We start from the raw sequence: 27,231 nt of genomic DNA on the forward strand, positions 1-27,231 counted from the left end.
CAATAAAATCTGATATGATTTCAAAGTATAACAAAGTGATTACATCTTTAATGTTCATCATATGTGAGACGAGCCACGGATGTTCTAAAAGTTTTTCAAACTATAATCTAAACGAAACAAGTTTTAATATTTTCAGTGGGGGGCAACTACCCCACTCAGTGGTACCTGGCTCTGCCCCTGGAAGGGAAAGGGAAGAAATTTTGGTTGTGTTTTCATGTTCCTACAACTCATCTCCGAATCATCTGCGACATCCAATGAGAGTTGCCTGAGATATTGCACCATATGACTCTATATTCCGTATTATTTCAACCTTAAAAGAAAGTACTGACTTAGAAACACTCGTCACTGGGGTTGTGGCCGTGTTTGAACTATGTAGATGTCTTTGCCAACAACGCATCCTTCCACATCCTGTGGGCAGCCAAACTTCCGTTCAAGGAAAAACCCAACTGCACAAAGTCGTTGACCAACCTGCCGACGGTATATCGGGTCAATTGTCAATGGCTTCTTGCTGTAGTCTACAGTCAAATGAATAACTTCACCATCAGCAGGACCTGCACCAAGGACCAGAAGCTCCTCGCTAAAATTTGCAAATGCCAGTGTTCGCACCAGGCCATCAAACTTTCCAGAGGATAGACGCCAGGGTGTTCCTCGAGTGCCGGAAGCCAGAGTTTCACCAAGGCCAGAAGCAATCTCAGCCTCAACAGAATTATGATCTTGGTCTATTGGGCTAACTGTGTGGAGCACAAATGAAAGGTCTGGCGAAAGCATTTCTTGCACCAGAACTGCCATAGCAGCCTCATTCTGAGGCACACCAGCAGCTCGTCGGCTTAGAATCGCTCTCCGTGTGTACAATGAAGCCCATACTCTGCTAACAGCATTTCCAAAAACTATTGGATTTGAAGGACTAACATTGGGGATTGAATCATAAAGTCCTGCAGCTGACATTCCAGCCAAGTCCTCGACGTTGGCACTTGAACGGACAATTAAACGTGCATTGCCGGGAAATATTCTCCCTATGCTATCAATGATTTCTTTCGGGAGTTGTAGGGAACTTATCAGCTCCTGTAGTTTATGGCACAGTGCATCAAGTTCACCGTCTTCCAGTTTAGCTGTTTCTATCTGTTCTAGGAAAGACCTAAAAGCTGGCGTAGATTTGCTTCGCTCTAATGCCAATTCCAAAGAGCCAAATGGGATCACTGCCCCTGCAGGGACATTAAATGAAGCTGGCACCCCTTGATCACTGTAGACTGTTTTGGAAAAAGAAAAAATTCAATCAGAAAATCAAAGAAAAAATGAGAAGCAGAAAGTAAACAAAAAATTCCTATTCATGAGAATCAATTATTTAATTTATTTGTAGTCCTCCATTTTATGTAATAGTAATATTCCCAGCAACTTTCTCTAGTTACTCGTTAAGTAAGCTTGGTGGTAACAAACTTTGCACAGGTGACATGTCCTGCCGGCAACCAGTCAATGTGCATGCTCGTGACATTAAAAGTTGGTGCGCATTAAATCTGAACGGTTCTAGTGTGCTCTATGTTACACATAAAGGTAGAAAGTAAGTATAAGCATAGCTAATGACATGATATCCTTCTCTCATTCTTTAATATATTTGGAATGATATTGAAGTTTCTATCATCATATGTTAACCACTTCTGTCATTTACGGGATTCTATTAAATCATACTAAGGCTGTTTAATGTCCAAAGAATGTTTAAACACGTCACACTACATGGGATACTAAAGAGAATATATTAGATAAAAACTCATGGAGCTCAACTGATGGAGTAAGAGTGCCATGAGGTAAACTATGAGAAAACACCCAGTAATATGTGCGCATGAACGTGCACAAAGGATGTTTATTACAAATGGACACACGAACATTTTTGTAAGAATAATAAAATTAAAAGGGAGAAAAATACACAAGAATACAACAAAAAGAGATTGATTCAAAATTTTCCCTGAATTTTGACACGTCCGTGTATTGAGTAAATCCTACATGGAAATTCAACACATTCTAATGTGTTGATGCAACATTTTTTCTACAAAGGGTTAAAAGCAAGTACAGGCAATGGTATTATCCCCCATATTTCAGTAAGCACGAGGAACAAAAGTTAATCCATCACATCAAAGCATCTTATGGTAAAACAGGAATCAATTACCGTCTTGTTTTAAAGAGCCAATTTGAACCCTTAGTTACTTTCTAACTGGACATATTCTAAACAACTTACAAAAACAATGGTACCATGTATTATATGTTTTCCCCATTATATCATCTGCATATCTCGTGAACATATAATTTAACTGTATATCATTTTTTGCACATCAAATCTCAAATCCACTGAAAAAAGCTATGAAACCATGATGTATCACATGAACACACAATCTTTTGTTATTGGCATAGCCTTGCAATCCCAAAGAGCCCTACAGAATCATATAACAGTAGCATCTACATGAACCATTCAATTGGCTGCAAAAATATATATATATACAGCAGAGTATTTTGCATTAGTTTAGGTTTAGTTGTAGCATGCCAGATCCACAATGTTGGTACTCTTTCTAATAGCTAAGTGTTTGGGACCGATAGCAATTCAAGGGTCTTGGGTTCATGAACAGCAGTCATAATAGCTGAAGCTTGATATAGATCGGGAGCCTATACGAGGGGTTGTTAGAGTATTGTTTTTTTTTTTTTTGTTAGAGTATTGTATACTCAATATACATTGTCGGCCCACTTTCCAATGGCCCAAGCTTCTGAGACAGATAGCAATTCAACAATTCCAAAGAGATCTTTAGAAATAATTAGGGAAAAAAAGAGAGAAACGAACAACATCAAAAACCCTGTGTGGGTGTGAAATTTGGGTTTTAAAGAGCAAGGAACAAAGCTCAACCCTCGGCACAGAGAACTCTATGGCAAACTCAAAACTACTTTTGCTTAGCCCTCGCAGTTTAGATGAATCCAAAAATTTAAACTTATAAATGTGACAAAAGGATTTGTTTGTGAGATTCTTTCAGCTCTCAAATGATTCAAATTAATCAAGACCATACACAACATTTGGAAGCTATCAGAAGATAAATTAATTAATAGTTCGAAAAATGAAGACAACTTTAGTATACTACTGTTGTTAAAAAGAATAAATTTTCATGAGATGTTCATGATTCAAGAGTTTTTTTGTGGAAGAAAACATGCAGTCCCCAATCACTACAACATTACCTTTATCAGAAACTGCTGACAAAGATGCTAAGCGACCACAAGCAGCAGCCTTGGCACCCGAAGTCTGTGCATCTGCATCAGCAAGCATTATAACCCCACCAGCAAAAACACCCTGGATGAAGATACAACCATTGCCACTTTATGTGAATGTACCTAACATTTTGAGTAGGGGAAACAGAAGAATAGATGAAGAACATCATACTTGACTAGAGTAAGGGCCTTAACAGCAGACAAGGAAGCATCACGAGCTCCTGGGGCTTTAACTCTGGAAGAACCATCACCTGATAGAGTTTTCACAGCAAAATCACCACTGCTAATATTTGATGCAGAGGGAAATAGATTAACACCCGTCAAAGACGCTTCCAACCTGAGAAATCCCACAAATGCAGAAACAAACAAAAAAAAAAACAAAAATGAAAAATTCAAAGCATCAGACAACATGAATCTGATCATCAATAACAACAGAATTCAAGAACATAAATATTAACTAAAAAATCTGGAGACAAAGACAGAGACACAGAAACATAACCTAACGTATTTTCCAGTAAGTTTTTGTATTTCAGCAACTTTGTCATCATCTTCACATGTCACAAAGACAAGCTTCTCCTGCAAATTATCATTAGAATTTAAGGATCACATTATTATATTTTGATTCATCTTGTAAGGAATTGACATTCTTAGAGAGAAGAGACTTGCTTGGCGAGCCCTAACACCAAGATGAGATAAATGAGGCAGCTCTTGCAGAAGCACAACTCCTACTATGTTATTCCCAGCCGCTGTTACCTGCCAAATATTCAAATGTGAGTTTACACGTCTATATTATGTATGATAGAGAGATGATATACAACAACAAGAGCATTAGTGTTGTAGGGCATTTTTCAAACCTCCTCGTCCCCATCAGCTTTCTTGACAACAAGAATAATAGGTCCTTTAACTGATGACGGTAGCGAACCAGGTACAATGCTTTCAACCTGAAGTCAAATAACTCAATATTATACAGATGGGTCACAGTCTTATAAAGTATTATAAGAAATCATAGTACTGATCAACATGACAGCTTGAGGTTACAAACCAATGTATGTATCTTATTGGGATTCATAGTGCTAGAGGTGAAAATATATCTTAAGAACAATAACTTCATCAGTTTACGTGAAGAAATAATTGGAAAGAAGTGCTGACTCAAATCCCAGAATATACATTGGCAAAGAAACTATTTGAACTACATCTTCGGACATTATCCTTTTCTGGCAATTACCCAATGTTTTCAAAACCATTCCTTACCAGCTGGAAAGGCTGAAATTTTTCGCATGGGTACGGGAAACCCCTAAGTTTCCTTTAACTGATGATTTCAGCCTGAAACGGTGAATTTGGCCATTCCAGCATTCTGGGCGAATAATGAATTCCAGTCCAAAATAAGGCTGCATGGCATTTTTTGTAATTTGCTTATCAAATGTCGCAATCTCGTAATTTCGCCTGTCATGTATACCCTTCCTGTTGGTTTCTCTTGAATAGTTGAATCTCTTATCTTCCTCATGCCCACTCTGCAGCACCTTCTCTTCCAGTAGCATTCTCGATTTCTTTTTTTCTCAACGGTAAGCCTAGTTATTCACTCCCTCCCTCTATCCCTCTCTCTGTTTGTTATACAGAGAAATCGAAACCTATTAAAATAGGAGGAACATCTTCAATTTTAAGCCTATTGAATTTCTGTGTTACAAATTTGTTATCTCCACCTGAATAGTTTCTCGGTGACTCAAGGTGAATATGTTACAGCAGAATATGTTTAATAGATTACAATATTTACTAATAGTTGAATATAAAGTAGAATATGTTTAGTAGATTGCAATATTTTCTATTACACCTGCATTAGGTTACAGCAGCTCATTTGTTGTATTGTGTTTGTGTAGAAATATATTGGTTTGAATTTTTCCAAACAATTGTAAATTGTAATTTATTTTTGCTGTTGCCACTTTTAAATTGTAATAAGCTTTAACTTGCTGCCTATACCAAAATCATTAGTCATTACTCATTAAATTCTAATTCTGTTTGTCTGTTGTATTTGAAATGTTCTTGGGTTTTGAGCGGTATCCCGAAACTGTACATTAGTACATACCAGTATCGAAACATTCCGTTCTAGTACCTAAACCGAAACATTCCCCGGGACGGAATTAAAAACTTTGCAATTACCCTCTTTGACTAGGCAAGTCATCACCAAAAACCAAATAAATGCAACACTAGTGGGTTAATGGGAAAATTAAGTGCATGAGATGGAAAATGGTTTACCCTTCACAAAGGCAGCAAGTTATTTTCCACCCCTTTACGTCGAAACAAACACAGCCTAACTTAGAAACAAACAACTGTTTTGGTGTTGTAAAGTAGGACTGTATTCTCACAAAGCAACATATACCAGGGTCTTCTTCATCTTGAAGATTTGGAGAGGGTTTAAGGTTCTGCCATCACTTCAATTCTTAGTTTGTTAAAGCATTGGTGCTAAAGTTGAATTTCTTACCTCATTTTCTTTTTTCTTTTAACAACACTAAATGATTTTGTGGACGACTACAATTAAATTAACCTTTCTGATTTCAGCATTTTCTTTCTGTTCAATTTAAACAGAAACTCAATTACTCATCAAGAAATTTTAGCTGAAACTCAATTTTAAAATCGGTAAAGAAAGGTCTCAATGTTATTCATTAAAGGCAATTGAGGGTACCTGGATTAATGTTCCCTGAGCAGCCCCAGGAACAAGAACATCCCAACCCTGAGAACCGAGTGTGCTTCTAACAGCTTTTAAAAGAAGGGTACAGAGTTTTGAAACCTGAAAAATTACACTACAAACAACATTGCAATTAAAAAAGTCAGATAACAATGCTGCTAAGATAACTAATTGTTCAACAGTAGATATCAATAAACTGTACTACCCTACAGTGTATTTCAAAAATCTTTAAAGAAACATTAATCATACCCAGCACGGATCTCAGCTTCAGTATATGTCCTTACATTGTTCTCAGGGATTCCAAAAGCTTTTCCTAGTGTCTGCAAGAGCATGAAATAATTTTATGAACTCCAGGGCACTTTATTTTGATGTTTGGAAGCTTAGATACGCAAAGACTGGTCAGTTCTTCCTAATTCAAATGCCATTCAAGTATATCTAAATCTCACAGAGGGATTGTATTCACAAAAATGTAAGGAGCTACCATCTATCAAGAAACACTGAAAATTTTACTCATGCAGTTCATAATTGTACCGCAAACAAGAAAATCATCTTGAATAAGTCATCATTTCAAGTAGACTTCTTAATGGAGTACAAGATTTAATAAAACAGTACCTATGTCAGCCTAAAGGAGAAAAACGGCATTTTCTTTTTAGAAAAAAAAAAAAAAATCTTACCTGGACTTTTTGAGGGAATATTTCAAGAAGTGCTTCAGTATATTCTTCAGTTAGCCTCCTTGCTCTATCAAGAGTAGCCTTAAGCCTTAACGCCCACATCGTTTTACCATCTTCATCTCCTTCATTATTTATTTAAAACAACAAATAAGTACTGGGATTACGAGTTTTACACAAGAATACTACTTTGGCCAGAAGATCAATTAAAGAACATACGGAAAAAAAAAAAAAAAAAAGATGACGACATTACCCTCCCTTTCAGAGAGACCTCTCTCTCGCCAGGCAAGGAGTTCATTTTCAATAGCAGCAGATTCCTCTGGCTTCCACCCAGATAACCATAGCTGATGAATGCCAACAATAAGCACCCCAAGAGGACCATTCCAAGGGTTTATATCCCTTGATTCCACACTCTTTGTTAACCAATGAGCCCCTCCCACAGCTTCAAGCTCGTTGAGGAATCTATTAAAATAGATGTGTGTTAGCAAGCATTTAATCACAGGACGTATTGCGTCACAAAGGCAAGATAATGAATTTTTAATAGCTATTTAAGATGATTTCAACAAAGAGTTGTAATTACTACTACAATCAGCGCATTCTTTTTACAGCTTAAACATAGGATGCCCATGTATTTGTAAAGTGGACAGGTGTCCAAGAAGCCAATGGGTCAGAGGAAAAAGTGTATTTCAGATTTATATGAATGATCAACAAAAATTTTTAAGAGTGTGCTTGTTATCTCCATTATTTGAGAACAAAAAATAATTAGCACATCCAGAAGTGTACCTGCTTAAAAGAACAAATGAATAATCCTCAAGCCCAATCTCACATAGACGCCACTGCTCTCACAAGAGAAAGGGAGATAAAAAGAAAATTCCAATTTAGCTTCATGTTTCATTTAAAGTTCACACCAAATAAGTACCAAAAGTAATTTCACCTTTTGACGCATGGCAATTGCAGTGTCCGAGGCATCATTTCTGAGGCCACTTTCAAGACCCTTTGCAATTTTTTCTCTGAGAGCATTCAAAGATTGGATTGCTTTGAATAATAGATCCGTGCCTATGTTTTCTGAAACAATACTTGATCCCTCAACAGCATCCAATTTCTGGAAATTTTCAAGTCATCACCACTTATGATCAGATATCACAACTAAAATGATTAACACGACACAACATGGACGAATCAATATAAAATCAGCTCAAGGATGAAGTACACTAACAGGAGGATGAGGTGTTTGGAAACATTCCTAGCATGGTACTATTATACAGTGTAGAAAAACGAAGCGTTGTGTGTGCTATAGTTACCACACACTGGTCACACATTTTCTTTCAAGTTTTTTGGTTCAGAAGTCATACTTTGCCAAATATTAAATCAAAATTCTAACCTACATAAGTATTTAAGCAGACAATAACTTTTATTTGATCTTCTCTCTCCTGTTGATTTGTCTCTGGAAACACATCAACACGCACACACACATCCTTTCAACAGTAATTAAGCCAGCACCTATCTGAAGATCATAGTAAACATAAAAGCATAAAGATCTCGAAATAGCTTAAAATCCCAGGAAAAATCCCTTCTTGGGAAATGGTTATAGTGGGGTACCATCAGGAAGGGGTGGCATTATGAAGGATTGTGATTGATTCCAAATATGGGAGTGCTAGGGTAATTGGTGCTCTAATGAAGTGAGAGGTGCACATGGTCTGGAGTCATGAATATATATTAGGAGTGATTGGGGAGATTTCGCCGGTCTGGTTGGTAAGGGCTTCAGGGTCAGCTTCTAGAATGACTCATGGTGTGGTGGCAGATCTTTTGGATATCTCTAGTGGCTCTCTACCGTGGAATGTGCGTTTTCTTAGAGCTGCATAGGATCGGGAAATTGGTGCTATTTCTGATTTGTTCAGCTTGTTGTATGCTACAAGGATTGGCATCTGAGAATAAGAAGTTTACTGTTAGATCCATGTACAAGGTTTTGTCTTGCCAGTATTGTAATTCTTTTCCTTGGAAGTATATTTTGAGAAGTAAAATGCCCTTCCCAAGGTTCCTTTCTTTGGTTGGACAGCCACTCTTGGGAAATGCCTAACCATTGACAACCCAAGGAAGCATGGGCTTATTGTTATGGATTGGTGTTGTGTAAAAAATATGGCAAACCTGAGGACCATTTATTACTTCATTGCAAGGAGGCGAAGGTGTTATGGGATTAAATTTTTAGGAGGACTGGATTGGCATGGGTGATGTCTAAGAGGGTTGTGGATCTTTTTGCTTGTTGGAGAGATCTTTGGGGTAACTCTCATATTGCTGCTGTATGGAATTTGATTCCTTTGTCTCATGTGATGCATTTGGCTTGAAAGGAATGGCATGAGCTTTAAAGATCAAGAACACTCCTTGGGCGAACTAAAATGATTTTTTTCCACACCCTATTTCTATGGGCTTCAGCTATTGTATTCAATGGGACTAGTGTACATGATTTTCTTGTATCTGTTTCTAATTCCTAAATTGTAATTAGGTGTTCACTTTCACATACTTCCTGTATACTTGAGCAATGCCTATTTACTTGATATTCAATAAGATTTCATTCTTGCTTATAAAAAATCCCGTAAAAACGGTAACCTTGCATTTTCAAGCTCAATATTGCCAACTCTGTTTGTCAAATTAAGTACCAATGAACAAAACGTAAAGAAAAATTGGGGCTAAGATGACTTCAGAATGAATGACCAAACGATAACCGCAAAACCCAAGATACAAGAAGCATACAAAGCTCTTTTTTTAAGGGCAGACTGAAGACTCAAAGTTACTGTGAGGAACTGAGTCTATCATAGTGGAACTCAAATTATATAGATGCTACTTCAAGCTCTCTATTCCAGGCAAGAGCACACATCATGAACACGAGGGCTACTATCACCACTAATTTGCACTTGGCTCAGAAAACAAAGCCCAACAGAGATCATTCGTGAAAGAGGATCAAGACAAATTTCAGGAAAAAGAGACCAAAAATTGACAGTCAAATAAAAATATAAGAAGATTGAGATATATTGCAGAGTATAACTCTAGCAATCTCATGCAGTAGTAAGTGGTGAAAATATTTTTTAAGGCCTGAGATTAAGGAGTAACAATGTTCAATCTATGTCCTATTAGGCTAACCCAAAAAAAATCCAACAAAAATTAGGAATCCTTTTTTAAAATGAGTTTTAAACTAATCTGCCGGGCCAGCCCATGTTTGGAAAAATACCTAAAATGTAGGACTCTCTCTCCTTTTTATTGGGCGCCAACCTGTCCTAGGGATATTAGAATTTGTTAAAATATTGACTATTGATAAGTTAATAAGAAAGCAAGGATTCTTAATAATGGATTGGTGTTTTATGTGTAAAAGCAATGGAGATACAGCGGATCATCTTCTTTTAAACTGCAAAGTGGTCAAAGCTTTATGGGATGATATCTTCTCTAGGCTTGGGATTGCCTGGATCATGCCTAGGAAGGTGGTTCACTTGGGTCCTGTTTGGGTTCAGAAACCATCTCATCTCATCTCATCTCATCATTACAATTTTCGCAAACTTTCATACAAAATATAATAAACAATTCAACTTTTTCAAATCCCAAAACAATAATAATATTAAAAAATAATATTCTAACAATATTTTATTTAACTCATCTAAAACCATCTCATCTCATCTCCTCTCCTCTCATCTCACTATCCAAACGAGCCCTTATTGTTATGCTGGAGAGGAATTTAAGGTAATCGTCAAATAGCAGTTGTTTGGAAGATGGTGCCTCTATATTTAATAGGGTGTACTTGCAATGAAAGGAATGGTCGCTGCTTTGACAATAGGGAACGGTCGATGGAAGGGTTTAGGGACTTTTTCTATCATACATTGTTACTTTAGGCTTCAGCCATTGTATTGAATGGGACTAGCCTTAATGACTTTTATGCTGATTTTCACAGCACAGCTTGTAATTGGGTTCACATTTTGTATACTTCCTGTGACCTGGGTTATGCCTAATTACATGATTAATAAAATTTTCTTACTTATTTATGAAAAAAAAAAAAAAAAAAAAAAAAAAAACATCCTTCCATCAAGCCAATCGGTGTTCAATCTTCTCAATCACCCTATCCCATATGTAATTAGCCTTAAAAGCATCACTCCAAGGAAGGTCAAGGTATTTAATAGGCCAAGCGGAAACCTTGCACCCAAATAAACTAGCCAAACTATCCACATAATGGACATTTCACACAAAAACCAACTCTGACTTGACAAAATTTAATTTCAACAAGCGAGAGATCGGGGGAGAGTAGGCTTCGGCCTACAATGATGAAGTTCTCATATTTTATATTTGAGTTGGGTTTGGTGGACATTCCTCTTATGGGTGGAGCATACATGTGGTCAAACAATCAAACATGATCTAGATTTGACAGATTTCTAGTTTCTTGGATTGGGAAACCTATCCAGAGTTATGTCAGAAAAGACTAACTCGCCTCTGTTCAGATCATTTTCCTATCTTGTTAGATTGTGGAGGTATTCGTGAAGGGCATACGTATTTCAAATTCGAGAATATATGACTGAAACTGAGGGCTTTGTGGAAAGGGGCAATGGTGGTCCTCCTATCTAATACATGGCACCCCAGTTTTGTTTTTGTAGGTAAGCTAAAAGCTTTAAAAGGAGATCTCAAGGTATGGAATGCACAAGTTTTTGGAGATGTAGGCAATCAAAAGAAGTCTCTAATTGAGGAACTACAGGAGATAGAGCGGGTAGAGGAGGGTCGGGCACTTTCTATGGAGGAACTCTCTTGCAAGATAGGATTAGTTCCAGAACTTGAGAGAGTTATCTTATTAGAGGAGATTTCATGGCGCCAAAAATCTCGAGCATTATGGTTAAAAGGAGATAGAAGCACTAAGTTTTTCCATAGAGGGGCCAATTCACATAGGAGTAACATTGAGATGTTAAATATTGATTGTGTTGTGTCAACCGAGCTTCCAGTGATTCAGGAGCGTGTTGCTGGTTTTTGGAACAATTACTTACCAAGCAAGTAGTGTGGCAGTCAAAACTCGATGGATTAGCATTTGAGACCATTGAGCAGCAAAGTGTTGCCTGGTTGGAGAGGCCTTTTGATGAGGCGAAGGTTTATGAAGTGGTGAGAAAGATGTTCAAAGACAAAGCACTTGGTCCAGATGGTTTATGTATGGGATTCTTCCAATCTTGTTGGGAGGTGGTTAGGGATGATTTTATGAAGGTTTTCCAGGAATTTTTCTCATTTGGGAAGTTTGAGCAAAGTCTCAATGTCACTTTTAATCCGCTTATTCCCAAGAAGGTCAGGGCTTTGAATGTTAAAGATTTTCGGCCTATTAGTCTTGTGAATGGAGTGTACAAGATTATCTCCAAGGTTTTAGCAAACCAGGTAGGTTTTGGGGAGAATTATTTCAAGACCCCAAAAAAGCCTTTCTGAAAGGAAGACAAACATTGGATCCTCGCCAATGAATGTCTAGATAGCATATTAAAATCAGAAGAACCAGGTGTTCTATGTAAGTTGGATATGGAGAAGGCTTATCACCACGTTAACTAGGACTTCCTATTATACTTGCTTGGGAGGTATGGATTTGGGGAGAGGTGATGCTCATGGATTAGATATTGCATCTTAACTGCGAGGTTCTCAATTTTGGTGAATGGCAATCCAATTGGTTTCTTTACCAGTTCACGCAACTTAAGACAGGGTGATCCGTTGTCCTCGCTTGTCTTTGTCATTGTTATGGAGGCACTTAGTAGCTTGATGTTTGCTATGGTTGACAATGGCTTTATGGTTGGATTTTCGATTGGTGACACCAATTGGGGCACCCTTAACATTTCTCATTTGTTGTTTGCAAATGACACCTTGGTATTTTGTAAGGAAAAACAAAATCATATTCATTAAGGGCTCTCCTACTTTGCTTCGAAGCTATCTCAGGATTGAAGGTGAATCTATCCAAATCAGAGTTGGTCCCAGTTCGAAATGTTCGTAAGAATCGGCAATTGGCCAACATTCTTGGATGCAACGTCTCCTCACTTCCCATGAAATACCTTGGCCTTCCTTTGGGGGCCTCTTTCAAGGCTAAATCTATATGGGATAAAGTAATAGAAAAGACTAAATGCGGATTGGCAGGTTGGAAGAGCTTGTATTGACATTTATCAAAAAGAGGTAGGACCACCCTAATCAAGAGCACGTTGTCCAATTTACCTATTCACTTCTTATCTTTGTTCCCAATTCCAGCTAGTGTGGCAATCCGAATAGAGAAACTCCAGTGTGATTTCCTTTGGAGTGGGTTGGGGGATGAGATTAAGTTCCACTTGGTCAAGTGAGATAAGGTTTGTTCTCCAATCTCTACTAGAAACTTCAGGGTATTCAACCGGGCTCTTCTTGGGAAATGGTTGTGGCGATATAACATAGAGAGGGAAACTTTATGGAAGTTGGTTATTGATCTTTAAGTACGGGTGTGTGTAGGGGGGGTGGAGTACTAGGGAGGTACAAGGGGTGTATGAAGTGGGAGTTCGGAAGCACATACAAAGAGGTTAAGGGGTGTTTGCTTGACACACTAGAATTGTGATGGGTGACGAATCTAGAATAAAATTTTGGCATTATTTATGGTGTGGACATCGAGCTCTTAAGGACACATTTCTTAAAGTTTTCAAGATTGCGTGTAAATAGGAAGCATTAGTGGCAGATCTCATGGAGATGTCCGGTGGCTCAATCCAATGGAATGTAAATTTTATGAGGACGGCTCATGATTGGGAAGTTGACAGCTTTGCTGATTTTTTCAGAACCTAGTATGCCATGAGATTGAGCACTCAAGGAACTAATAAGTTGTGGTGGATGCCAGCTAGAAACGGTGCTTTCTCTGTCCACTCCTTATATAAGACCCTCACCAATCCGCCACAAAATAGCTTTCCATGGAGAGGTATTTGAAGAAACAAGGCACCTCTATAGGCGAACTTTTTCGCTTGGACAGCTTCTCTGCTCAAGATTTTGACTATGGATTACCTACAAAAATGTCGGGTGATTGTTGTCGACTGGTGTTGTATGTGCAAAAAGAATGGTGAGACTATGGATAATCTCCAACTGCACTGCGAGGTAGCTAGATTACTATGGAATAATGTCTTTAGAAGATTGGAGTTAGCCTAGGTTATGCCTGCTAATCTGCTATGGTGGTTGATGTCAACGATATATATATATATGGCATTAAATATGTATATATGTATAGGAGACCATATTTTTAGACACTAGGTTGTTGTACAGTTTCCCTATTTAGATTGTTTCCTTACTTAGATTGTTACCTTATTTACATATTATTTGTAAGTTGTAATTAAGGGAATTCTAGGCTTTTTAATAAGAAGAAAACTCTCGATTGAGAGGTATTCAAACCAATTTGACATGGTACTAAAATTTCTGGGGTATTTGTTTTCTCGTTGTCAGCGTTTTTGGGCTGCCAACAGTCTCTGTTCTTGGGCCGGTGCTTTCTGGTGCTGTCGGCAGTTTCTGTTCCTGGGCCGGCGCTTTCTGGTGTTGCCAGCAGCTTTTGTTCTTGGTGGTCAGCACTTTCTGGTGATCTTGGGCTATCGACGACTCTTGGTTTTGAGCAGTTTCTGTTGTGGTAATCATGTCAGGCAAAAACTCAATAATTCAATTTAATGGCAAGAATTATGCAAGCTCGGAATTTCAGTTCAGGATGTTTGTGAAAGGGAAGGAACTATGGGGTCATTTGGATGGATCTTCTACAGCTCCTACTGATCTCAAAGAATTTAGTTCATGGTCTAGCAAGGATGCCAAGATTGATTCCTGGCTATTAAGTTCTATTTGAACCACATATGGTCAACAATCTTTGTTCATTTACTACTGCTATGGAGATGTGGGATTATTTCAAGGGAGTCTATTATCAAGACAATACTGCTCGGAAGTTTCAAGTAGTTAGAAATTGTCAACTACAGACAAGGTAATCTTTCTATTGAACAATTCTATGCTGGATTTCTTAATCTGTGGAGTGAATATTCTGGGACAGTTTATTCTAAAGTTCCCAAGGAAGCCTTAGAAGCACTACAAGTTGTCCATGCTGAGAGTCAAATAGACCAATTTCTGATGAAGCTAAGACCATAATTTGAGACTGTGCAAGCTAGTTTGATAAACCGTAATCCTATTCCTTCCTTCGATGTGTGCTTGGGGGAATTATTACGAGAAGAGCAGCGTCTTGCCAGTCAACTTGGCCTAACTCAGGAAACTGTGACTACTGAGATGGTTAATGTGGCATATGCTGCTCAAGGGAAAGGAAGATCCAAGACACAAATACAGTGCTACAGTTGCAAGGAATTTGGGCATATTGCAAAGCATTGCAACAGGAAATTCTACAATTACTGGAAGCAAGGACATATCATTAAAGACTGTCAAGTGCAACCTCAGAATTGACAAGGTCAAGCGTTTCACACTGCTGTCCAGTCCAACTTAGCTGTTGTCCCCTCTGTTCCTGCTAAAAGGCAGCAACCTACAGCCAGTTCTTCATCTACTCTTACACCCGAGATGGTCCAACAGATGATTGTCTCCGCTTTCTCTACTTTTGGCCTTCAAGGTAAGGGAAATCTACTCACCTCTCCTTGGTTGGTTGACTCTGCGGCTTCCAATCATATGACTGGAAATACCGATACTATACATGATGTTCGTAAGTATAAGGGTGACCAGAACATTCAAATAGCCAATGGTAGTACCCTTCCTATCACTGCAATTGGAAATCTGGGGTCTTCTTTCAATAATGTATTTGTGTCACCAGAATTATCTATAAATTTAATTTTTGATGGATAGCTGGTAGATAATAATTGTGAAATTTACTTTGATCGTAATGGTTGTTGTGTGCAGGATCGAGCGCTGGGGAAAGTGATCGCGAAGGGGCCTAAAGTGGGACGTTTATTTCCTCTTCAGTTTTTCATTTCTAGTTTTGATTCCTTTGCTTGTACTGTTGTTGCTAATAATAGTAATGTTTGGCATAAGAAATTGGGACATCCCACTTCTACTATTTTGACTCATCTTATGAAACACGGTTATTTGGGGAATAAAGATTCAGTTTCTAATGTCTTTTGATTGTAGTTCTTGTAAACTTGGTAAAAACAAATCTTTACATTTTCCTTTACATGGCAGTCGGGCTTCCACATGTTTTGAGATTATTCATGTTGATATATGGGGGTGTGAGTCCCAAACTTTCTCATGCTCAGTTCAAGTATTTTGTAACCTTCATTGATGACTATAGTCGTTTCACTTGGATATATTTCCTTCGATCTAAAGCTAATGTGTTCTCCACTTTTCAAGCTTTTGTTGTTTTTGTTGAAACCCAATTTTCTGCTTGTATTAAGACACTACGTTCTGACTCTGGGGGGGAATATCTGTCCAATAAGTTTCAGGATTATCTTAGAACCAAGGGTATTCTCTCCCAATGACCCTGTCCTTACACCTCCCGACAGAATGGGGTGGCTGAGCATAAGAATCGTCATCTTTTGGATGTTCGTACTTTGTTGATTCAATCTTCTATGCCTCCTAGGTTCTAGGTAGAAGCCTTATCTACAGCTATTTATTTGATTAATTGTCTACCCTCTCAAAGTTTACAATTTGACTCTCCGTATTCTCATTAGTTTGGTGTTGTTCCCGAGTATAATTCTCTTCATATATTTGGCTATGTCTGTTTTGTTCACTTGTCATCCACTGAACGTCACAAGCTTACTGCTCAGGCTACTCGGTGTGCCTTCCTTGAGTATGGTAACACACATAAAGGGTTTGTGTTATGATGCAGATGCTAACAAGCTCCGTGTCTCTCAAAATGTGGTTTTCTTTGAAAACCAATATTTCTTCCAGTCTTGTGTTCTTAATGATTCTGCTTCTGTTCAGCTTCCTATTTTTGATGATGTGTCTTGTACTATTGAACTCTTTAAGCCAGGGTTGTGTACCAAAGACGTCGCCCACAGTCTCCACTGCCCCTTCCTGACACTGAACCAACGTCTGATCCCATCCCACATGAACCTCGACGGTCATCTGCAGTTTCACGTCTCCCGGATAGGTATGGGTTCTCACATACTGCTCATCAGGCTACTCTTGATACTACCTTTGTGCCCAAATCTTACTCTCAAGCTTCTACTCAAACTTGTTGGCGGCAAGCTATGCAAGAAGAACTTAAGGCTCTTCAGGCAACCACACTTGAGACATCATCCCATGTCCTAATGGAGTCAAACTCATTGGATGCAAATGGGTATATACCATAAAGCTACGGTCTGATGGCACTATAGAGAGCTATAAAGCCCATTTGGTGGCTCTTGGGAATTGTCAGGAGTATGGCCTTGATTATGAGGAGACCTTTGCACCCGTGGCCAAGATGACTATTATACAAACTATTATGGCTATCACTGCTTCTAAAGGATGGTCTCTTCGGTAAATGGACGTGAAGAATGCATTCTTACATGGGGATTTGAAGGAAGAAATATATATGACTCCTCCTCCCGGTATGTTCACTCACTCCTCCACTGAGGTTTGTCGGTTGAAGCCATCTCTGTATAGATTAAAGCAGGCACGCGTGCATGGTTTGAAAAGTTTCGTACCACTCTTCTTGATTTTCATTTTACTCGAAGTCAATTTGATTCTTCTCTCTTTCTTAAGAGGACTGCCACTGGACTTGTTGCACTTTTAGTATACGTGGATGATATTGTTATCACAAGGTTTGATCCTAAGTTGATTGAGCAACTACAGCAGCATCTCAAGACTACCTTTCATATGAAAGATCTTGGCTCACTTCAGTATTTTCTTGGTCTCGAGATGCATTCTTGTCCCAATGGCATGCTTTTGCATCAGCACAAGTATACCTAAGAGATTCTCACCTTGGCTGGTCTTCAGTCTAGGAACTCAATACTTACACCTCTAGAGGTCAATTTGAAGCTTTGTCAAGAGGAGGGTGAACTATTATTTGATCCATCTCTATATCGGCAGCTAGTAGGGAGTTTGAATTATTTGACAATTACCCGACCAAATATTTCATTTGTTGTACAGTAGGTCAATCAGTTTATGCAGGCTCCTCGTCACTCTCATTTAGCACCAGTACAACGGATTCTTTGATATCTAAAGGGTACATCTGGTAGAGGGTTATTATTTTCTACTGGAAACTCCTTACAGTTAATGGGTTATATAGTGATGCTGATTAGGCCAGTATTGTGCATACTCGCCGTTCAGTTACTGGTTGGTGCATGTTCCTTGGTGATGCTCTTATTTCTTGGAAGAGTAAGAAGCAGGATCAAGTCTCAAAGTCCTCTACCAAATCTAAGTATCGTGCTATGTCATCAGCATGTTCGGAGATGGTTTGTTAGGTGAACTTGGTATTCCGCAACTTACTCCTACTCCTCTTCATGCGGATAACACAAGTGCTATTCAGATTGCTGCCAATCCGGTATTTCACGAGCGCACCAAACACATTGAAGTAGATTGTCATTCCATTCGTGAAGCACTTGATCAACATGTTATTACACTTCCTCACATTTCCACTGAACACCAAACTGTTGATTTCTTTACCAAGGCTTTGTCTCGTCACCGCCATCAGTTCATGATTGACAAATTGATGCTTCTTAATCAACCAGAATCAATTTGAGGGGGGCTGTCAACAATATATATATATATATATATGGCAGTAAATATGTATATGTATAGGAGACCATTTTGTTAGACACTAGGCAGCTGTACAGTTTCCCTATTTAGATTGTTTCCTTACTTAGATTGTTACCTTATTGACACATTATTTGTAGGCCATTATTTGTAGGCTGTAATTAAGGGAATTCTGGGCTTTTTAATAAGAAGGAAACTCTCGATTGATAGGTATTCAAACCAATTTGACAGTTGAGCTCTTGGCCAGTTGGAAGAATTTGGACAGAATTCCACAAATCTCAGCCGTGTGGAAGATGGTTCCTATATGTATTCTTTGGTGCCTATGGAAGGAACAAAATGATCGGACTTTTGAAGATAAGGAGCAAACATTGGAGGAGATTAGATTGTTCCTTATTAAAATTTTGTTCCTATGGGCGAGTGTTGTAGATTGTAATGGCCTAAATTTTCATGATTTTCTTGTTTCTATCTCTCCCTCTTAGCTAGGTGTAAACTCTTGTATACTCTCTGTGTACTTGGGCTATGCTTATTCTTATTATTATAAATACAGGCTCTTTATTATGGGCTAGGTGTTTTCTCTTATATACACCTAGTGTACTTGGTTAAGCCTATTGATATAAATACATTTTTACTTATAAAAAAATACCTTTTACTTATCAAAAAAAGAAATTAATTTCAACCAAGAGATTGCTTCAGAGCATAAAAAAGGAGCCCTCAAAGAGCGGATATAATCTGGATTTGCACCACAAAATATAAAAGCACAGTAGAGACGTTGTGCAAGTAATTTTGCATTAAATAAAGGGGATAATGCTTGGGTTTCTTGCTATGAGTTGTAATGCCATGGTAAGTTGTTTAAGTTCATTAATAAAGGTTGCTTAGGCATTTGGTTAAGAACGATATGTAAGACCTCATCCCTAATCAAAATGTGGTGTTACCGAAGCAATCATAAATTGGATGTCAAGTAGATTTTCAGTGATAATATGGGACTCATTTTAGGGCCAGTCTTAGAGTTCCCAATGTTGCAATACCATGTTGGACACTAAAATTAACAATTCAATAGCAAGTTTTATCCTCAGAACTTTGACTAACCTCTATGGTCAAGACAAATTTTGTATATTGACAGGGGAATAACCATTCATTGTAATGCTTGGCTCAAATTAAATGGTTATAAAACCTTATCACACAAATGCCTACATAGATCATTGAATATACTATATTTATTCTCAAAATTCTCTTACACAAGTATCATACTTAAATTTGGAGAATGGCACACATCTGAAAATCCAATAATGTTATTGAGTTTATAATCAAGGTGTATTGGGTAACAATTTGAGATTGCACTTTGAGATGACAGCTATAAATTGGAGATTTAAGAAGATTGGAAAATGAAGAATACCTTTTTACACTCCAAAAACGAAGTCACAGCAGAAAGGCCACTCTCATCCATTGATTCACTGATAGATTCTAGTTGCTCAGCAAGGCTGTAAAAGAACACCATCACAAATGAATCTCTAATTAAACCATTTGGATGTTGCATTTTCAAGTAAGCACAAACTTACATTGGATAACTCTCTCAAAGTCAACTTTTGAACTTAAACTTGGAAATTGGGAAGAAATCATATCAGGCATACATAACTATACCTGACATACACGTAACTGTGCATGGGATGCAGAACTCATTTTTGAAATTATTTCATGATAAGTTTTTGGCGGTCCATAAAATGTTAAATTGAACTTTAAAAGTACTAACTATTAATGGTATAGAATGGGTCATACAATGAAGGAAATGAAAAAAGGGAAGAGAGATTGGTGGGGGTGGTTTTTTTGGGGGGTGGGCAGTGAGGGGAGAGTACAGCAACATGAAACTTTGACTTTGATCTAGTCCTCAGTCAGCTTATTACAAAAACTGCTTTGCGAGATCCACAAAAAAAATTAAGCGAAACAGTAGCACTCTCATAATGCAACCAAGATAACACCCCTTTAAGATTATAATTAATTTTGGAAAAATAACACTTTATATCCTGCAGCTACCATCGCTTTTGTAATAAGCACCCTAAACTAAAAGACTAGAATTAGCACCCTAATGTACCAAAATACCAAATTATGGCGATCTGTACATTTGATTAAGATCTAATTATTAAGATTGCATCACATGTCCTATTTTATAACAGAAAATTGAAAATTACCAAATTGTGAATTTGCAGAGTCAATTTCAAATTTTAGTAGTTTACGGTAAAAATTGAAAAATTAGTTCAAGGCTTCAAATTGTACTTTCCATACTAATTTTAGACATACAGAATGTATTCAACAAGAGAACGTGAAAGGTAGATCGTAGAGAATCATTAACATTATCTAACATAATAAATGTAGACAATTTAAGATGCCAAAAAGAGATGATGGTGAGTTATGCATAATGTAATAAGATCCAAATCACCAATTATCCCATAAGTTTAAACAAATGAAATATTTTAATTATTCCGATGGAATGGATTCAATCATTTAGGGACACAATGAGGCTCGGCACATGAAATATTTAACCAAAATGCTGGATGAAGAGTACAGCCAAGATTTGAATTCAGGTCCACTACTCTGATACTATGTCAAAACCAAGTATTATCAATGAGGAGAGAGATGCCCCTCTACCACAGATGACCATATATGTATATAATGTAAGAAAACATTTACCGGACTTCTAAAGTATACTTTGTTACAATAATGCCACCCAGCACTCCTAATCCTAATCCAAAAGGATAGTGTCCAATGTTTTTACACAAATGTCTATATAGCAGCATAATCCTAAGCATCAAAACCTCTTCGTCTGAGCAAGTTTTTAGAAGGTACAAGCAATGATAGCAAAAGTAATGCACAAAGCATATGGAACAATGCTAGTAGACATAGCAGACGCTATTCATGAGAAAAGGATTAAATTTTGGTAAAGATCAAACCAAAAGAGGCAAGATCAACTCCATATTGTAAGAAGTGATAGAAAGCTATACATAATACAATGAACATTTATCTTTATATCAAACCTTCCAGCATTGAAAAAATCTTTGAGTTCATGATGAAAAATTTTGAACTGCTCCACAAACGCTTCACTATATTCTCCAGGATTTTTGGTAATTCTTGCAAGCATAGCTTCAGTAGCAACTAAATCTTCTGGTCCAGCACTCCGGTGAAGCTTGTTTTGTATTGTATGCTTAATTTCTTGCTGGAATGGAATGAATTACATAATAATTAACACAACATCTGATTATGATGCAAATCAATTCGAGCTCTACAGGATATAACCTTAAGGTCATGAGGAATATCACCCCGATGGGCAATATCTCTAATACGAGTTAGAGGAACAGATGCAGTAAATTCTGCCTTAAAAGAAGGCAGACATGGATGGATCTTGCGGATGACAAGTACTTCCTGAACAACAAAAGAAAATTAGTTACATGAGACACAAAAGAAGCATACACATAGAAGAAATGCATGTGAGACTATATGTACACTAGAGTCGAAATATTTATTCGCCAATTCATTTTGCAGTTTGGTCATTTCTGTACGTAACATAGACAATTTCAAAAACATCAATTGATAATCAGGCAACTATGCAAAGGTAATTATTCTTTCGTCCTCTTTTTCCTTTTTACCTTTTTAATTAAAATGAACTCAAAGTTTGGGCCTATCTTACATCAGTTAATTCTAACCAATGGAAACCAAAACCAATGAAGTCCTATCGCAGAGCTAAAAGACCAGAGGCATAAGAAGTCAAGGGGTGGGATCTTAGGTTTTATTCTTGTTACTGACAAACCTGAAAGGTGAAAAAATAAAAAAAATAAATCAGGAACTTAATGATGCCTGGAAACCAGCATTGAGACCACACCATTCTCTAAAAAATAGATATGAGGCAATGCTCACAGTCACATTCCTAAAGTGTTAACTGATGCAATGCCAGTTTGGCCCAGATTTTATTTTCCCTGTTCAGAGCACTTGTACCTCTGGGCTCCAAGATCAACATGTGAAACAAGAATTGGAAAGCTTCCTAAGTATACATTGCATGCTTATTATTGTAGAACCCGAGCTGGGATGGCACTTGTAGTTTTTTGTCAATGCAGGCTTTTCTGTTTTATATCCTCTTATTAGAACTCTCAATTTAAAGTACAATATTTAAGTCTTTCCTTTCTCATCTCACAAGTTAATTGACGTGTCGTAAAATATTAAACTACAAAGATAAATGATCAGTCCAAATCCATTACAAACAAAATGGTAGACAACCTGGGGTGAAGTATCTTTCCTACAAGATATCCGTTCCAATTCACGAAATATGAGCCTGGAAATCTCAGCATGCCTGTTTGGCCGGTGATGACCCCCATCTTCAAAGCAAGGAATTTGCCCTGTGTTTATCCACTGCATAAGAAAAATATATGAAAATGGGTTGCAAGAATCAATTTGAAAACAGAAGCAGGAACAAAAAAAAAGGCATAAAAGAAAACCTTCAAATATATGGCTGGATAAATGAGAGCCTCCAACCGGTCCCCAGTTTGTAAGCCTTCAACTAATAGCTCACGTACAACTTCAAGCTTCATCAATAAAAGGAAAATAAATATAAATAGGTGTTATTTCATCCAGTTAAGCAATGAACTGGGCGTTAAAATACTACTTCCATTCCATAATGAGAAGAGAGTGACCTTAGATGAAATTATAACACCCACTCTTGATGGTTTTTTTCATTCTCACGATTACCCTTATTATATGAGTGATGGCTTAATAGTGCGCACCCCTTTTCTTCTTGTTGTTTATATAATGAATGGCAACATGGGACTACTCCTATTTCCCTATATGTATCAATAAAAGTTCTCTTACTTTTAAAAGAAAATAATGAAGGGACATGCAAAAAAAAATATTAACTAATTCATAGAAATTGAGCGACAGATACTCATTTCAGCATACACCAAAAAAAAAAAAAAAAAAAAAAAAAACACCTTTCACCATGACAATAGTAGAAAGGCAAGCTTGTGAGCTCTCTTGTCAATCTAGATCCAGTACAGATTCAAAATAACCATTGAATTTCTTTAGAGAATTTTGTTATATACAGCAGAAGAAAGAAGAATCTAGGTAAATAACTATGGTAGACAAGGAAAAATACCAGGCAAGAGAACTATTATACATCTAAGCACCAGCCATATATGAAAAAGAAAAGCATACAAACATTATGCATTAACTACTAGGCTTCAAGCTCAATAGATGTGACATTGCAACCAGTCAAAGAACATTGCTGGGCCAGTTTCTTTTCTTTTTTTTTTTAATATATGTCGGAGAACCTCTCCAAGGCAAGGCCCTTCGGACCCACCCCTGCAAAGTAAACCCCGGTCCCATGCACCACACCCTCGGAAGTTTCCCTACACGGAACTGGTTAAATCTCTGGCTTTTCACCAGGGGGTGTGGCCCCTAGAGATTGTTTGCACCCAAGGGGATTTGAACCTTGGACCTGGGGGGGAGCATACCCCCAAGCCCAAGGCCTTTACCACTTGAGCCAACCCCTAAGATTCCGTAAGATTAAACCAAAAAAAAAAAAAAAGCAGCATCAGCCCCAAGTAGCACTAGAGTGGAAGTGCACGTAGCTTGACAAGAACTCAGAATGCATTTACAAGACTAGGTTTAACAGACTAGGAAGAATAATCTTCTAAGAGCAGGGACACATTCACCACACATTTCCCCTTACGAGTCACCATACAAATCACCATACTGCTCTTTCTCCCATGGTTTGCACCTTCGTTGATTTCCCTGGCATTTAATATTGATCCCATACTCAGCATCTCCAATTTCATATTCTTTTAAATGAATTTTAAGACATTCAAACTAATCACTGGCTCTGAGATGTCACGAAAAAAAAAAGATTTGGTTGCCACTTGTAGTTTTTTGTAGTTGTAAGCTTGTCGTAGGACCTACAGAGGCCTAGCTTGACATTGCCCATCAGAGTGCATACAAGTTCAGTAAACTATATTGAGAATAAGCCACTACGGGATGTGTTGGGCTTATAGTCCAAAAGATTTAGTAACAACATATAAAATGCAATTGGATTGGAATATAAATGCCATGTACACCATAGATAAGCATCGGCCAGCTAGATTTTGAGATTCAAATGAAAACAGCAGCAGCAGAAATAATAATACTAGCAACAAAATCTGCACCGGAACAAATGCAATGAACGCCAAAATTGAGCAACAACAGCAATAAATAATAATCACAAAGATTACCATAACCTGGTACTTGTTTGTCAAAATTTTTTCTTTTTCTTGTTTTTATAAGTGGTGTTGCCCAGTCAACGTTGATAGGGCATCAAAATACATATTTTAATCAAATTATTTAAAAAATAAATTGTTCAAAATGATAAGGATGTTAAACATACAAGATAGCAACATGAACAATATGAATTTGTTGCTTCTTTTGACTACAAGAGAAAATTATGTGCTTTCTTGCCTATATACATAATAAGAGTCCATCCATGAATAAGTAAAGATATCAAACATTTGGTTTTACTAATTCATTCATCAAGACTTTCGTCTTTATGGTTTGTAGGTCCATATAAACAGTTAGGATGAATAAACAATTCGCCAAAATGCATATATAGACATTGATACTGGCTAGTTATACAAGTACTCTACCGATGTCAAGCTATCCTCCAAATGCCAAAACACACGCACATACAAAAGAACGGATCATACTACAGTTTAAAATAATAATAAGTTGAATGGAAAAAACAATGGTCTCCATTCAGCTTATTATTAATATTACAGGAGGAAGACCGATTATTTCTAGCAGTACCTTTCTCCTCCAGCTCCTTGCACTTTGATCACCTTCAACTAACTTCAGAGCCAATCCTGTAAGACCGGAAGTGTCCCATTTCATTTCGGATTCCCGGTTTCTATGCTCATTCGAGCGCATGAAAGAGACACCCTTCCCCTGCCATTGCCCAACAAAAGGACTCGTGCCGACCTCCTTTTGAGAAGCAACATCAGTAACCACAGACCCATTGTCCCCCAAATCATCATGCTCTTCGTTTACCCCCGAGCCCAGAGGGAATAAATTCACCGCCTCCCCAGTTGCATTCCATTTACAAACCATCCCATAACTCCCTCCCTTGGGCAGCTTCAAGATCCTGTTATTCCCACCTTCCCATAACGTGCTCTTGTCCTTTCTCACAATCACAAACTTATACTCAACAGACTCTCCCCCTTTCAGTTCCAACTCACATACCCATCCACTCTCAGTCCAATTCATACCAATACTCTTCTTCCATGATCCCAATTCTTTTATTGATCCCAAAATCACAACATGCTCACCGAATTTAACTTGGTGATCCAGTCGAACATTAAGCCGCACCTTCCCCTGTCGTGACTTAGATTTCATCTTCTCGTCCCTCTTCTCCTCCTCTCTGCCAAAAAGCAAGCTTATCAACCCTTGTATTAAACCCGATCTCTAAACTTTATAAGTAGTACATGTTCCACCGTCTCTATGGATCACAGGGTTCCATTGCGTTTTATAAACGTTAGAAGGCAGAAGTCAATAGAAACGAATGGGCAGAGACGTTACAGAAAATGGAAGCTATATCACAAGTTACCTTCAAAAAGTAGAAGGTATCGAGTGACTACAAGGAAAAGAACAAGTAAACTTGAATCGTAGCGAAAGGATGGCGTTCCAAGACTCTTAAGTATTTATTCCATTAGCTTCCACTTTTCTCTAGAATCCCATTCGAGATATGAATTCCATCTTTAAGCGACATTTAAAACACAATGAAGTGACTCCATGTCCATGAGACTTGCAAACGCACGACAGCGCACTCGCTCCGCTCGGTTGCTGAGGAAAAAAATAAACGAAAGAAAACACAGCCGCCCGCAATTTAGAAAACTAATTTTCAGTTCGAAATAAATATCACGAAAGTTAAAAACCCCGCTTTTTCTCGTTTTCTTTCGTCGGTTTTCCCCAGCAACCAAACAGAGGCTATGAAACAATGAAAATTTGCAGATATTTTGGAAAAAGAAGAATAAAAGAAAAGCAAGTAAGATGAAGTAAAACCGAAAGGCAGACCTCGTTGGAGTAGAAGAAACGGCACGGATAATCCGACAAGAGCGTTTAGAAAGCTCATTAGTGGAGGATAGATCGTGAAGAGGAAGAGAAATCCTGGAACCGAAGAAAGAGACATTCGGAAGGTTAAGAAGGAAGTGGAATTGGTTGCGAGAAGGATCACTTCTGCGCGAACAGGAAGAAGAGGAAGCAATAGAGAGTCGCAATGGCGGGCAAAGAGAATCCATGAAAGAAAGGAGTCGGATCGATCGCCTATTTACCTTGTAACTTGTAAGGGTACTTGAAGAGGGAGATGGTAGAGAGTGAGCAAGCGGGTCATCCTCGATATAATATGCAACGAGTTTGTCTTTGCCACGTGTACGCAGGATATCTTGCATATCCTCACGAGATCTAGAGTCTAGACGAATAAACTTTTTTATTTTATTTTTTTCCTCTTCTGTCTTGAGATAATAAATATCAATATAATATGCAACGAGTTTGTCTTTGCCACGTGTACGCAGGATATCTTGCATATCATCACGAGGGATCTAGAGTCCAGACGAATAAACTTTTTTATTTTATTTTTTCCCTCTTTTGTCTTGAGATAATAAAATATCTTTTTTTTTTTTTGGTAATAAAATATTATTTCTTCGTAAAAGTATCAATCAATTAAACTTTACGTGAAATTACATTAATGATTCAACCAAAAGATATTGGGCTCTCAAATTTGGTGCATCATACTCCACGTGGCAGTGGGGGCACGTACAATGGCGAATTGATATTTGAGTATGGGGTTGATGCGGCCAAATATAGTTGACAAATTCAGTGTTAATAATTTGCAAATAAGTAGCAACGAGCCCATAGCCCGCACAATACGTAGATTGTTGTGTATATTATATATACGAGGGAGAGAGATTTAGAAAAAGATTAGATTTTATAGTGAAAAAATTCAAAACAGTTTAT

At 37.8% G+C, this 27,231-nt stretch overlaps 1 protein-coding gene across 2 annotated transcripts; it reads right to left on the reverse strand.

Annotated features, from left to right (window-relative positions):
• On the reverse strand, positions 1-26,681 carry LOC121254121 (phosphoglucan, water dikinase, chloroplastic). 2 transcript variants are annotated; one of them, XM_041154092.1, is made up of 19 exons: positions 26,293-26,681; positions 25,030-25,639; positions 22,698-22,784; positions 22,480-22,611; positions 21,505-21,630; positions 21,246-21,424; positions 19,613-19,697; positions 7,520-7,687; positions 7,369-7,421; positions 6,839-7,047; positions 6,592-6,710; positions 6,167-6,237; positions 5,915-6,032; positions 4,092-4,178; positions 3,904-3,990; positions 3,737-3,813; positions 3,415-3,574; positions 3,208-3,319; positions 1-1,247 (listed from the first exon to the last, which is right to left on the reverse strand). In XM_041154092.1, the coding sequence occupies exons 1-19, from the start codon at positions 26,664-26,666 to the stop codon at positions 343-345; spliced, it is 3,759 nt and encodes a 1,252-aa protein (XP_041010026.1). In that variant the 5' UTR covers positions 26,667-26,681; the 3' UTR covers positions 1-342. The 2 variants fall into 2 exon arrangements, 1 of the variants encoding a protein (XP_041010026.1); XR_005938580.1 differs by having other exon boundaries at positions 1,119-1,247; positions 3,410-3,574.
• Positions 26,682-27,231: the final 550 nt, after the last annotated feature.

This window comes from Juglans microcarpa x Juglans regia, chromosome 1D, assembly GCF_004785595.1.
Source record: "Juglans microcarpa x Juglans regia isolate MS1-56 chromosome 1D, Jm3101_v1.0, whole genome shotgun sequence".
Classification (NCBI taxonomy): domain Eukaryota; kingdom Viridiplantae; phylum Streptophyta; class Magnoliopsida; order Fagales; family Juglandaceae; genus Juglans; species Juglans microcarpa x Juglans regia.

Bases quoted from the DNA above. Each gene is read 5' to 3' on its own strand.
- LOC121254121 (XM_041154092.1), bottom strand. From the start codon at position 26,666: ATGCAAGATATCCTGCGTACACGTGGCAAAGACAAACTCGTTGCATAT. The intron at 6,711-6,838 runs GTAATGTCGTCA...TAAATAATGAAG, and splicing joins AGGTCTCTCTGAAAGGGAGG to GAGATGAAGATGGTAAAACG. The intron at 1,248-3,207 runs GTAATGTTGTAG...TTTCCAAAACAG, and splicing joins GTCAGCAGTTTCTGATAAAG to TCTACAGTGATCAAGGGGTG.